This window comes from Syngnathus scovelli, chromosome 2, assembly GCF_024217435.2.
Source record: "Syngnathus scovelli strain Florida chromosome 2, RoL_Ssco_1.2, whole genome shotgun sequence".
In the NCBI taxonomy this organism is placed as follows: domain Eukaryota; kingdom Metazoa; phylum Chordata; class Actinopteri; order Syngnathiformes; family Syngnathidae; genus Syngnathus; species Syngnathus scovelli.
The window spans coordinates 4,988,380-5,000,372 of record NC_090848.1 but is presented as its reverse complement, the minus strand read 5'-3'; the positions used below and the strand labels follow the sequence as shown (position 1 = coordinate 5,000,372).

Genomic DNA, 11,993 nt, shown 5'->3' with positions numbered 1-11,993 from the left:
GTTGTAGGTATAAAAGAGACCTGGACAATTGCAAGGTGGACACGGTGAAATTATTGTATGGTTGTTGTTTTTTAAGATGAAAATCAACGGACCGATTAAAAAACCCCGAGGGCCCTATTCGGCCCGCGTGCCGTATTTTGCATCAGATCTCATTTGAATACTAAATTCATATTAATATTACCTGTACTCTAGATATATTACTTAATGTATTTTTTTTTTTTTTTATGTCTAGCTATAATTTCCACACTAAGGACATTTATCTGTGCTTTGTGCACGTATTATTTGAAAGCTGAATTAACGGGTCCAGCCCACCAGCGATGTCCCACAATCCACCGCGCGCGGTCTTCCACATTTCGCCTGCTGGATCGCTAGTGTCAAATCCAAGGTGAGTGTTTTTGTTCATTAATGGCATTAAATGTTTAACGGGACCCTTAGTGCTGGATATAAGGTCAATTGGAGTTTTTGTGTTTTTACAAAGCCTGGCGTTGGTGTGACTCGCAAAATAGTCATTGAAATGCGTGAGCTTAAACCAAGCTAAAGCTAACTAGCTTTTAGCCAAACTCCAACGACCTTGTATTGTCGAATGGCTATTATTGTAAATTTACAGAATAAACTGTGATGTTAACTGGTCTTGACGCTGATGGACCAACATGATATTGTAGTTTTTATTCCCTGAATGAGGATTGTGCGTTGTTGTCTGTTATGCACATTACTGTACATTCTAATGCTTTGCAAATACATTCCGTTTGCTTCTCCGTGACTGAACCTGTGCTCTTAAAAATTTACCGTAGTTTGAACCCAGCTCCTGGGTACATGTATAAATATTTGAATTAATATCTATCACCAATTGAGGTTTTTTGTAAAGATTTATGTTGTGTCCGCCTTCAGATGGCGCTCCATGGCTTGCTCCAGCTGTCCTCCATGCTGCGTTCTGCAGTCAGTCAGACCCTGCGCAGGAACATTGGCTTCTCCGCTGTTGTGATGAACAAGGCCAAAGAGCTGGACCCCGTGCAAAAAATGTTCCTGGACAAGATTCGCGACTACAACACCAAGAGCAAGTTAGTCATTGATAGGCAAAAGACACCCTGCTTTTCAAATGATGCTACGCTGCAGGTCCAAGTGCACACTTCCACATTTTTCCCCAATTGTGTCACAAAATTATCTTAAATGTGTCACTTGAACCTTGCAGCGTAATTTATGAGTCACGCTTGAACGTAAACGTTGATGGAAGCTACAGATTGAAGTAGCCAGATCTCAAATTTTGCATTCAAGAAATTTCATTCCCCTTATCATTTTCTGCTCATCTCTTTCCACCCTGTGATGCTGTGGCTCCTCCAGGGCTGCTGGTGGAATTGTGGATGGAGGACCTGCTTATCAAAAGCTCATGGGTGAAGAGGTTTCCAAACTGGAGAGGCTATATGGTGGGGGAGACCTTACCAAGTTCCCTGACTTCAAATTCCAAGGTGAGATTTTGCCTGTCTCCATTTTCACTCTTGTCCTTTGACCATGACATAAACCTCCTCTCAGGGAACACCCTTTGTCTTTTGCTAGAAAACTGTCCAATTGTTAGAATTAATATTGATGACAGTTCTTTATTTTTTATAAGGCAATTTCAACCATTCTTTTTTGTGCTCTGATTTATCTCCATCCAAAAATACTCAAGAGTTGTGACGCCATTCAAGCAAGATGTCTTTAGACTTTTTTTTTTTTTAAGTAGCTTCAAGTTGTTTTGGGAGCATTTCATTTTTTTGCACTTCATTATTCCATCCTTTTCCTCTTCATACCACATTTCTTTTGTCATACAGGTCCGTCCACCTTGTCTACTTTGCACTAATGCTTTTTCTGCTTTTCTTCCCCCCCACCCTCCATAGACCCCAAGCTTGTGGAAGTGGCCAAGTGAATGCTATTCATCTTGTAAATCAGCGGTGTATTATATTTAATAATAAAAAGATCTAAGATGATTGAATCTTTGTCAGTGTTCATGGAGTTGTTTGTAATGACACACTGTATTAAATGTGTGATACTAATGCATTGCTACATCTCTCTCCAAATATCATATGCATGGACAAATTATTTAGTGTCATATAGAATTATTTAAGAATACAGCCATAATTTTATTACAATACAACTGAAACTTCCTTTGTTAATAGGCTAAAATGTCTTTCCCTTCTTGCACTTAAGCAGTGGGATGTGCTGCTCTTAAATTGGAAGAGAATCAAATTAAACCCACTATATGTTTATCTGAATATTTTATAGATTATGGAGTGAAGTAATAGCTTGTTGTAATACTGTGTGGAAACTCGCTGATAACTGCGAGCAAGCCAAATGTCAACTGACCTAGTTGAGCGTCTGCTGTCACATTGAATCGTTCTGAAATGACATCACTTTAGGGTCTGAAATGCATTTTGTCCTCTCCAGGATGAATAATTACAGCTCAGACTTGTGTCGCATGGGGCCATATTTCCATCTGACCTGTTACCTTTCTGTGCAGCTTTAATGTCAAGCCCTGGAGACGCACCAAACGAAAGGTTGCTGTGATCTGTGGAAAGTGTGATCCACGAAATAATAAAAATAAAAGGGATAATGACATTTTCCAATGGAATGTTGGCTTTAACCTGTGGAGCATCAAGCTAGTCAGCATTTTAATGTATTATTTATCATCGTGTGTTGGGATACTAATAAACAAACCCAAGATTACACAGTTTGTCGCTCTCAGTGTAAAAAACACAATTTAAATAGAAAACCTTTTTTTAATTACTGTAACAACATTCAAATAAAACAACAATCCATTCACACTGTCCCAAAACAGACACAGCTTTTGATTAACAGTGGCACAAAAAATATAAAGACAGAAAAGTAAGGCAAGTTTTTTCTTACAAAAAAATTATCCATTGATAAAGACAAATAAAAAAGGCACAAGGTATATATTGTATATACTGTATATTAAAAGACCATGCAGGCACATCAGGATGGAATGGGATTGGTCTTTATAAATGACTGGAGTGACTTATTTTCCTGGGCTGTAATTTTTTTTTTTTATGTGTTGTAACTATTAACACGGTGGACATGAGGCCTAATGTTACAGAATGGCGTGCGGAGCAATACTGAGGTAAATGGTATATATATTTTTGTTTGTTTCAAAAGATTGACATTGCAATAGAGCATTATCTTCAGAAGACTGTTGCAACAGAATTCCTCAAGGGAAGCCGGTCTTTGGTAAACGAAAACATAGGCAATTAAAACGATTGATAGAAACCGAATCTCAGGAGGAGGATGGGGGAGGTCCAGTTCTAATATTGGCCACCAGGGGGTAGCAGAGCGACATCAAAGTACATTATATGTACGTACTGGAAGTCCACATTAGGCGGAACCGAACAGGCCATGCACACAACAAAGCAAGAGTAAAGCCCTGCAAATGTCAAATTGGCCCGTCAGCGCCCCACCAAAACAATAGTTACTATTAAAAAAGAGCATATAATTGGAAGATGAAAAGCCCATTCGGAGTCTGCAAGGCTGAGAATGAATTCAATGTTGGCACCTTATCAACACGGTAATTGATGTCTTGTCAAGAGGAAGGCCAGCTTCTCAGAGCATGAATGACTGCGTGTGTTTGAAATCCTGCGGCTGACACAGACAGAAAAGAGGATTTGAAACAGAACAATAGCTCAGACATTTATTTGTCCGTTTGTGCGTGCATGCTCTTGTCGAATAATGTGACCTGCTATGATTTGTTTTATTTAATTTTTTTAATTCTCCACACTACATTAACGGCATAAATATGACTCATTTAGCTCTGGAGTTATTGTTACAAAAAATGTTTTCTGGTCTCCTTTAGCGTGAATAAAATGGAGTCCACACATCTCTATAATGACGGATTTGATCTTTTCTTTGATTAAACTCGGAAAACGCAATCGTGTTGGTGAAATAATATCATACTCTAGTGTAAGGCGTGTTAAGAGAAACATATACTGTAAAACAATGGATTGTATTTTCCTGCCGAGTAAAGTCGCGGGCATGCTGGAGCTTAATCCAGCTGTCTTCGAGCAGCAGGCGGAGTGGACCATGAACTGGTCATCACCCCCTCCCAAAAAGAAAAAAAAACACTGTTTAAATCCCCTGGCAAAAAATAATGGAATCACCAGTCTCAGAGGATGTTCATTCAGTTGTTTAAATTTGTAGGTGGGAGAAAAGCAGAACACAGATATGACACAAAACTAAAGTCTAACTAAGATGTTACGTTTGGAGGGGGAAACTTTACTTCTGTAATTGTTTCCTCAGAATTAAGTGATTCCATATTTTTTCTCTCGAGAAAAGAAAACTTACTTCTTGTGGCGGAGGGATATAGTTCACATTGGACCTGAAAGACAAAGATGATTATGATCACTTTGGACCGTTTGACGAGAAGAACCTTGATGTCAGTCTACCTTATCCTAACTCATAACTTGTCCTGCACAATAATGCATATCTATCGGTTTCAATTTCTATCACGCCCCTCAGCGTTACACTCACGTGTCCTCAGTTCTGTTCAGGTTTTGGCTGCTGATGTGAGCGGCACCGTGACACTCGGAGATCCAAAATGACCTGTTGGGTTCAGGGTGATGATTTGAGGGCCTGATTTGGGACTGGCACCGCACACCATGCGTTTATGGATTTGAGATCATTAGCCGCACGTGCAGCCCATGCAGCCACTCATGATGCGGCAGCGCCAATGGGGATGCAAAGGTGAAGTGTTCGAGTGATGAGCCATTCACATGCAGCAATCCAACCTATGAATGCTTTTTAGTTGGACTGTCGCTTTTTTTTTTCAGATCATGCTTTGGTGTTACCCAAGGCTCTAGTTTAGAGCTACTAGCATTGTCTGTCTTTATTTCTCAAAACATTGCTGTGTGAGGGGACTTTAAGAACGCCCTTTGTGATGGGTTAATGTTTAATTCATTCCACTCAGCATTCATTTGAAAAATCAAACTACATAATCGAGCCGCTTCTCTGCCCTATTCAATTGTGCATCGGAAATTGTGTTGCATTGTCTTGGAGTCTTTGTGAAGAAGTCGGTCTATAAATAGGAAGTTGACACTGACAGCTCCAGTTAGCTCAGTGGGGTAAGCATCAGACTCTAACCAAGACAAAGAGCTCTCGCATCAGCGCTGCCTCTCTCCGTCAAATGCTGCGCAGTAACAAGCGACTAATCGAATAAAGTCAAGCGAGATGGGCCAGTCACACCAGGGCGTGCATTTCTGCTTCTACGGTCAGCCAGGCCTTTTACTGTATAAGAGCATCCTTCCACTGTGTGTTGTGATAGCAACGTTTTAAATAATCAATTTCAAGTCCAATCGGATAAAAAGACTGCAGTGATCTTAGATCTTTTTGCTGATATAGACTCGCTAATTATTATGCGATGAAGTCGTGCCGATTGTTGCTCTCGGCTCAGCTTGTCTGCTGAGCAAAAGTTTTGACAGTTTCACGAGATGAACTGCAGATATTTACATCTGTCTGCGCCGGTGGGCCAGCAAAAAGCAAGCCGCTCATAAATACACACATATAGACACACGCACAGGCACAGCTGTCACTCTGCTCAGGCCTGACTCAGCACGCAGACGCGCGTCTAAGTGCGACAACAAGCTAAAGTCACCCCCCCCCTCCCCACTCTCACTTCCCTTCAATCCTCTGTTTACGATCGTAGGCCGTGTTTGCTCACGTCAATGTTAATGCAATCACAGAGCTCTTACCTTCCTCTGTGTCCTGCTGGCGGATGATCCGACACAATCGTGGAATGGAAAACAAGAGTGGACATCACTTATTATCCAGAAGAAAAAACACAGACTCCCCAAATAATAAATGCACCAGCCGAACGAGCAAAATAAGAGCCTGGAATAAATGACGGCACAAAAACGAGACAAACTCACGGGTGAAGAAGCCGTTGCGGTGCATCAGGAACCCCCCGCATCCGCAGACCAGCAACGCCAGACAGACCACAACCACTGCCACCACCACTGCTGTGATGTTGACATCCTCTGGGAGGAAAACACAAACAATCTTCAAAGTTGAAACATGGTTGAGTAAGTCAGTCTGACGTGCGTCTTATAGCATAAAATTGGACCTCATTCTATTCAGTGTTTCATACTACCAGCTAGTTGATAAAGGTGAGCGCTTTTTAATATTTTAGAAGCATGGCGAACAATGTTAGCGGGCTTTTCCTCTCCACTGCCCTTCTGATTTTGTCCTGTGCTGAAAGGTGTGGGTGCAAACACACAGCTAGACACACACACATACACACACACACCTATCGTCATGTGCCTGCCCTCACACTTGGTGGGCTTTCCCACCCCGTTGGAAGCCCGGCAGCTGTACTGGCCACTGTCCTCTTTAGCCACAGCTTTGAACTCCTGCACACCAGACAGAGAGGAGACTGAAGACTGATAAATGAACATCTGACGTGTCCTAGAGCATCACTGTGGTCCTGCTATCAAACAACAATGGTTATCTATTGTGGCGTTCAATGGCAGTTGTTATATTTCCAAGGACACAATCGAATCTGCTCACGCACCAGCACTCCAGTGTGTGTGTTGATAAGATAGGTGGCATTGGCATGGCGAGGGGCGATCATCAGCTGATTGTCCTTGTACCAGGCATACGTAGCGGGCGGGATGCTCTGGAGGTCTCTACAGCGCAGCTGCACAGCAGAACCCGTCACGGCTGAACTTGGGATTTCACAGGTCGGGGTGTTGGGGGGCACTGGGGGAAGGGCGTGAGCACAATGTACGAGCCATTCCCATTAACGTTTCAATGCTAACTTTTAAATGGTTCATACCTAAGACTTTGAGTGTGATGTTGGTCTCGCCCAAATTCACAGAATCAAAAGGAGCGCTGATCTCACAACGGTACTCGCCAGCATCCTCCTGGGTCACCCTGCGCAACGTCACTGTGGCACCCTCGATGCTCGCCCGTCCCTCGAATGGACCTGAGTACACGTAGAGTTATAGTTACAGTACATGTACAGTGGAGTGGGCATGAGCCACATGTGATCTGTCTATCTATCTATCTATCTATCTATCTATCTATCTATCTATCTATCTATCTATCTATCTATCTATCTATCTATCTATCTATCTATCTATCTATCTATCTATCTATCTATCTATCTATCTATCTATCTATCTATCTATCTATCTATCTATCTATTTATTTATTCATTTATTTGTCTATCCATGTATTTATTTATATATATATTTATTTATTCATTTATTTATTCATTTATTTATATGTCTATCCATGTATTTATTTATTTATTTGTCTATCTATTTATTTGGCTATTTATTTATACATAAACATGTTCTGTGGGCCAGATGAAAGAATATAATAGCCCACGAGCCATACTTTGCCCACCACTGGTGTTACTGGAGAAGACTAAATGACAAGCAACTTGGACTCCTTAAACCAGTGGATTAGCATGTGAGATGAAGCCAGCAGCTAAAATTAATGGACAATGGAAGAAGCATAACTCTCTCTCAGATTAACTGCATTAGAATGAGGCCAGGTGATGGCCATGATTTATTATTGTCGCGCTCCCCCACACCACCCCCCTCCTTAAATCTGCTTTTCTATCCTTAATGAGGATGGAGCAAGGGTAGGACACGCATGCCTCGGCACAGGTGAGAACTCGGACAGGGCTTGAAACATCACTCCCATTACGAGGGTCGTGAACTCCTCCCAGCGGGGTCACCAAGCTGATTAAAGCAAATATCCCGTGTGCCGCCACCGAGCCGTAAAAAGCAACGTTCGCCTTCTCACCTCGAAAGTGTCCGTCAAAGTATACAAAAGAAACATCTTTGCCCTTCTTCTTCCACTCAATTCGTGGGTTCTGGTCCCGCTCTGTGCGGAACATGCAGGACAGCACCGCATCTGAAATAGGCAGGCGATGAGATATTTATGGCACCAGTCACAGTAAAAAAAAAAAAAAAAAAATTCTATTTAAAGCTGTATCTTTTCAAGGAAGCATCAAGTCGAGAGGGGCTAGAGATGGGCAGCCTCACCTGAGAACTCGTGCACCTCCACCTTTTGTTTGTTGGTTGATACGGTGACAGGAAGGGAGGGGCAACCTGGAGGTGGCAGAGAGGAGAACAAGGAGAGTTAACAAGGAGACAAACGGATATTGCACAATGCAATATTGCTCGTCATCCATTAGGGGGCAAGGTGAATTGGGTAATGTGCGCCACCTTGCCCGGCAACTGCACGAGGAGAATGCTTAATGCCGCTGTCGGCTAGTGTTGCTTTAGGGAGATGTGAAGGCGGGATTACTGTACTCCCTTGTCCACTTTAATCCGGCTGGGTTAAGGAGCAACCGCCGGCCATATGTCTACTTAAGCGCAGGTTAGGATAAGGGCGCCCAACACCTCGCAAAGCTCAGTGCAGCATCTTGTCCAGATTAACTTGTTCAAAGGAAGCCGTTAGCATGACATTGGCACCAAAGATGTTTGCTTTCTCCGCCACAGGGAAGGGAAGGAAGTAGCTGCAGGCTCTCCTGCGTGATGATTGGTTGAGCAGTCTGATTATGGTCAATTTTACAGGTTAAATATGGGTGAAGGTCACCTGAAGGGGGAAGCTGGTTAGAAGAAGACATTAAAGTGCTGCTGCATGAAAGCTGCTGTCCCATAGGTCAGCAAATTAAGGATGAGCCATGTGGTTTTTTTTTGAAAGTACATAAATATGAGATGAGCCTCAAGAGAACTTGCTTCGCATTAAAGCTTCTAAAAAAGTTTAATGTGATGCTGAAAGACTTGTCCGTTTTTCACACAACCTTGGATCTCATTGGTTCTCGACATGACTCATGCAAAAAACTCCCTCCTGTTCTAATTTCGACGTGTCTCAGTTTCCTGAGCCACTTCCCGTGCACAGGCCCATTGTTCGGCATTTACCAAGTTTCACTGTGATTGGAAAGTCTGCATGGACGAAGGGCAGTAAGTATGCATGCAAAGCAACAGCAGCCATGTTGGATTGGCTTTGTTTTTCCTTTTAGCATTGCGTGCACGTAATAACACACACTCCAAATGCAGTCGGATGCGTGGGCTTGGACGCTTTGCCGTTGGACTCAATTTGCGCCACCCTCGCTTGTCAAACTTTCAATTAAGCGAATTAAAACTGCTCTCAGTGACTTCCTCTCCCCTCCCCTCACCGTGCAACGTGTCTACTCGCGGAAGTGTTAAAGGATTAGGATTGTAGCCACGACTCACGCACCCCTATGGCCTCGGAGAAGCATTGTCTCACTGAAGGAACAACCGAGGCGGGAGGGTGATACAATGAGATTAAACCGGGATGGGAATGAATGACAAAGAATAGCCGATTGGCCCTGAGAAGAGATGACACGATTTAATGGGGGGGGGGGACTGGAGGAGCATGAATAAAAACGGGATTGAAGGCGAGGGAGATCCACTCAGACAGGAGGACAATGAATGGGAGAATCTCTTGTCACAAAGCGAGGCACGGTCCTCCGCCACCTTGAAGAGTGTCTCTTTGAGCACCGGCGGCCAAGCTGACAACATGCGTGTCGTACGCACGCAAGCAAGAAAATGAGCAAAGCGTTAGTGCCTGCGTGAGAGGTCCCACTTGCTTTGCACTCCGACAAACGCTGTCAGCTTCGATGGCCTCAATTAGCCACAATGGTGTTGAGGCGGACAACGAACACATTGCCTCCTTAAGCTTGGCTTATGCTTGACGCTTGTGTGTTCCGCACCACTTTCGTACTCTGCGGCAAAGTGTAGTTGATATTGTCCCAGACGATAAGGAAGCAGTGAAGAGCGTCTACGGCAGGGTGGTCAAACAAATTTTTTTCGTGGGCCGCATTGTAGTCATAGCTTCTTTCGGAGGGCCATAATGACAACCCAAATAAATGTATGAACACCTCATATTATATACGGCAAAAGCTACAAAACAAACTGACAAATAACTCGTTTTCAATTCAGACGAGTAAAAACTGGTCAAATATTTAAATATATATATATATTATTAAAAGTGAAGACAATTTGCAATTCTAGTCATGACACGAATTTGATACACAATTTGTCTTGGCGGGCCACATAAAATGACGTGGTGGACCGTATCTGGCCCCCGGGCCGTGAGTTTGACACCAGTGGTCTACGGCATATTTTTAGCATAAATAAATGGAAACAGTAGAAAAGTGTTGTTTATAACAGTTCTTGCTCGTTCGTCATGATATCCGCACGGGAGCTTCCGCTTCAGCCACCAGTGTAATTGCTAACATGGTAATCCTTTATTAGAAGACCAACACGGACGGCTAGCTTTGATGCAAACAAGCCAGAGCCTGGAATTTGAGGTTTCTGAAGAGTTTTCCTTTCTAGAAGTTTTTCCTCACTTCAGAACAACGGCCCTCTGGTGGCACCAGGTATGACGCCGGTGGGCCAATAGGCCCGTTGTGCCTTTGAAGGCATCAACCGAGCACTGCGACAGCTCAGACTCGCTGAGGGACAACCTCCCTGCCTGCCTGAGCAAAAAATAGAAAGATGGCACGCTCGCTGCTTGGCACACAGCTTTAGCCTCATTACCGAAGTGTTAGAGACGGGCCAGGGTGTTGCCAGTACTGTGGCGGGGTCAAAAGCATGGCACAGTAATAATTAAGGCACTTATTCAAATGAGCAGGGAACATGTGGAAACGAAGGGAGGAGGTGGATCCACAGGAAACGTCCTGCCTGGCTGTGTGATAAAGATAACGAACAGTACACGGGGGTCAGGGGGGAAACAGGGACAGGAGCGCGTGCCTTGAACAAAGCCCCTCTGTAACCAAGTGAGCAACAGCTGGCACAGTATGTGGGGGGGGGGGTGGGGTGCTACGAAGACCCACCCCTAACACTTCCTGCTTGACTCCAGCTACAATGCAACCTGCGTCAGCGTGAGTGGACTCTCAACAATCAGAGAGCGAGATGATGAGTGAGTTCTGCCGGGTTGCAAACACACGAATACACACACACACTTGTGCGTGCACATACTCATTCACTCCCACCCCTGAACTCCTGACCTGACAGGTGGCAAAATAAGGACCTTAAAAATGTGCATCACTCATAGCAATGTCTCATCACATCCATGTCAATGCCACTTCCCTCACGCTGCCTTCCCTGGTGTGTGTCAAATTTCTTGTTGACATGTTTTGTCCCCCTAACACGCACGCAGGCACACACCACACGTTATTTTCCAATATCAGCTTGAAGCCTCTGGTGCCAATCTAACCAATGACCTCATCCAACAAGGCAGGTGGGCATACGCCACCGCCAAACTGCCCACGCACTCGGGGTGCCAAAGTTGAAGGAAAGCTGCCCTTGGCCGCAGCCTCCTCAACTTGAGCGCAAAATGTGACTAGCCTGTGGAATCAAACATTTCTCGCGTGCAAATTTTTTTTTTGACAGAACACACCAAGCGCAGATCGGAATAGTTGTGAGGAAAAAGAATACTTTCAATGGCCCACTTACATTGCATGATTAAAATAACAATCGCCACACATAGGGACGTCTCCTCCATGGTCGTCCACAACTGTGGCTGAGTCCTTTCTTCTCGCGACGGAGCGACGAGGCGGATCCGGAGCCTCAGTTTTCTTCTCGCACTTATTCACAACTCTCCGATAATTCATCCAGCTTCCAGGGGCGACACACCTCTCTGCCTGTGAGGGTGCGGGGGACAACGACCGGACCCGCCGTCCAGCGTCACGCGGCGCGGTCGTTCGATAGACGAGCGCGGCGCGCCTACGCGGAGCTTCTGGTGACGCGATGCCGGCGTCCTGGTCAGCGCAGAACGGCGTGAGAGCAAAGACACGGGTTAATCAATGTATGTCCTCTCTCGTCTATCGTTTAAGGTGGAGATGAGGATGGAGGTGGCGGGGACGGGGCGGGGTGGGGTGGCGCTTACTGAACGCGAGCAGAGGCGAGAGCGCAACGCCGTGTCCAAGACGCGCACTGCAATGCCAAGTGGACACAACATAGACTGGGCATGAC

At 44.5% G+C, this 11,993-nt stretch overlaps 2 protein-coding genes across 4 annotated transcripts; one reads left to right on the top strand and one right to left on the bottom strand.

Moving 5' to 3' along the window:
- Positions 1–231: 231 nt before the first annotated feature.
- On the top strand, positions 232–1,966 carry atp5pf (ATP synthase peripheral stalk subunit F6). The gene is made up of 4 exons (XM_049753873.2): positions 232–385; positions 889–1,058; positions 1,339–1,463; positions 1,872–1,966. Exons 2-4 carry the CDS (start codon positions 889–891, stop codon positions 1,898–1,900), a joined length of 324 nt encoding a protein of 107 aa, XP_049609830.1. The 5' UTR covers positions 232–385; the 3' UTR covers positions 1,901–1,966.
- A 764-nt stretch (positions 1,967–2,730) lies between these two features.
- On the bottom strand, positions 2,731–11,875 carry jam2a (junctional adhesion molecule 2a). Of its 3 annotated transcripts, none has more exons than XM_049753869.2 (11): positions 11,475–11,875; positions 8,031–8,096; positions 7,789–7,899; positions 6,809–6,958; positions 6,545–6,732; positions 6,281–6,383; positions 5,904–6,011; positions 5,727–5,742; positions 4,510–4,581; positions 4,324–4,357; positions 2,731–3,624 (listed from the first exon to the last, which is right to left on the bottom strand). In XM_049753869.2, exons 1-11 carry the CDS (start codon positions 11,521–11,523, stop codon positions 3,586–3,588), a joined length of 936 nt encoding a protein of 311 aa, XP_049609826.1. In that variant the 5' UTR covers positions 11,524–11,875; the 3' UTR covers positions 2,731–3,585. The 3 variants fall into 3 exon arrangements, with proteins under 3 accessions (XP_049609826.1, XP_049609827.1, XP_049609828.1); XM_049753870.2 differs by having other exon boundaries at positions 5,727–5,739; XM_049753871.2 differs by lacking the exon at positions 4,510–4,581 and having other exon boundaries at positions 5,727–5,739; positions 11,475–11,874.
- Between the last annotated feature and the right edge of the window lie 118 nt (positions 11,876–11,993).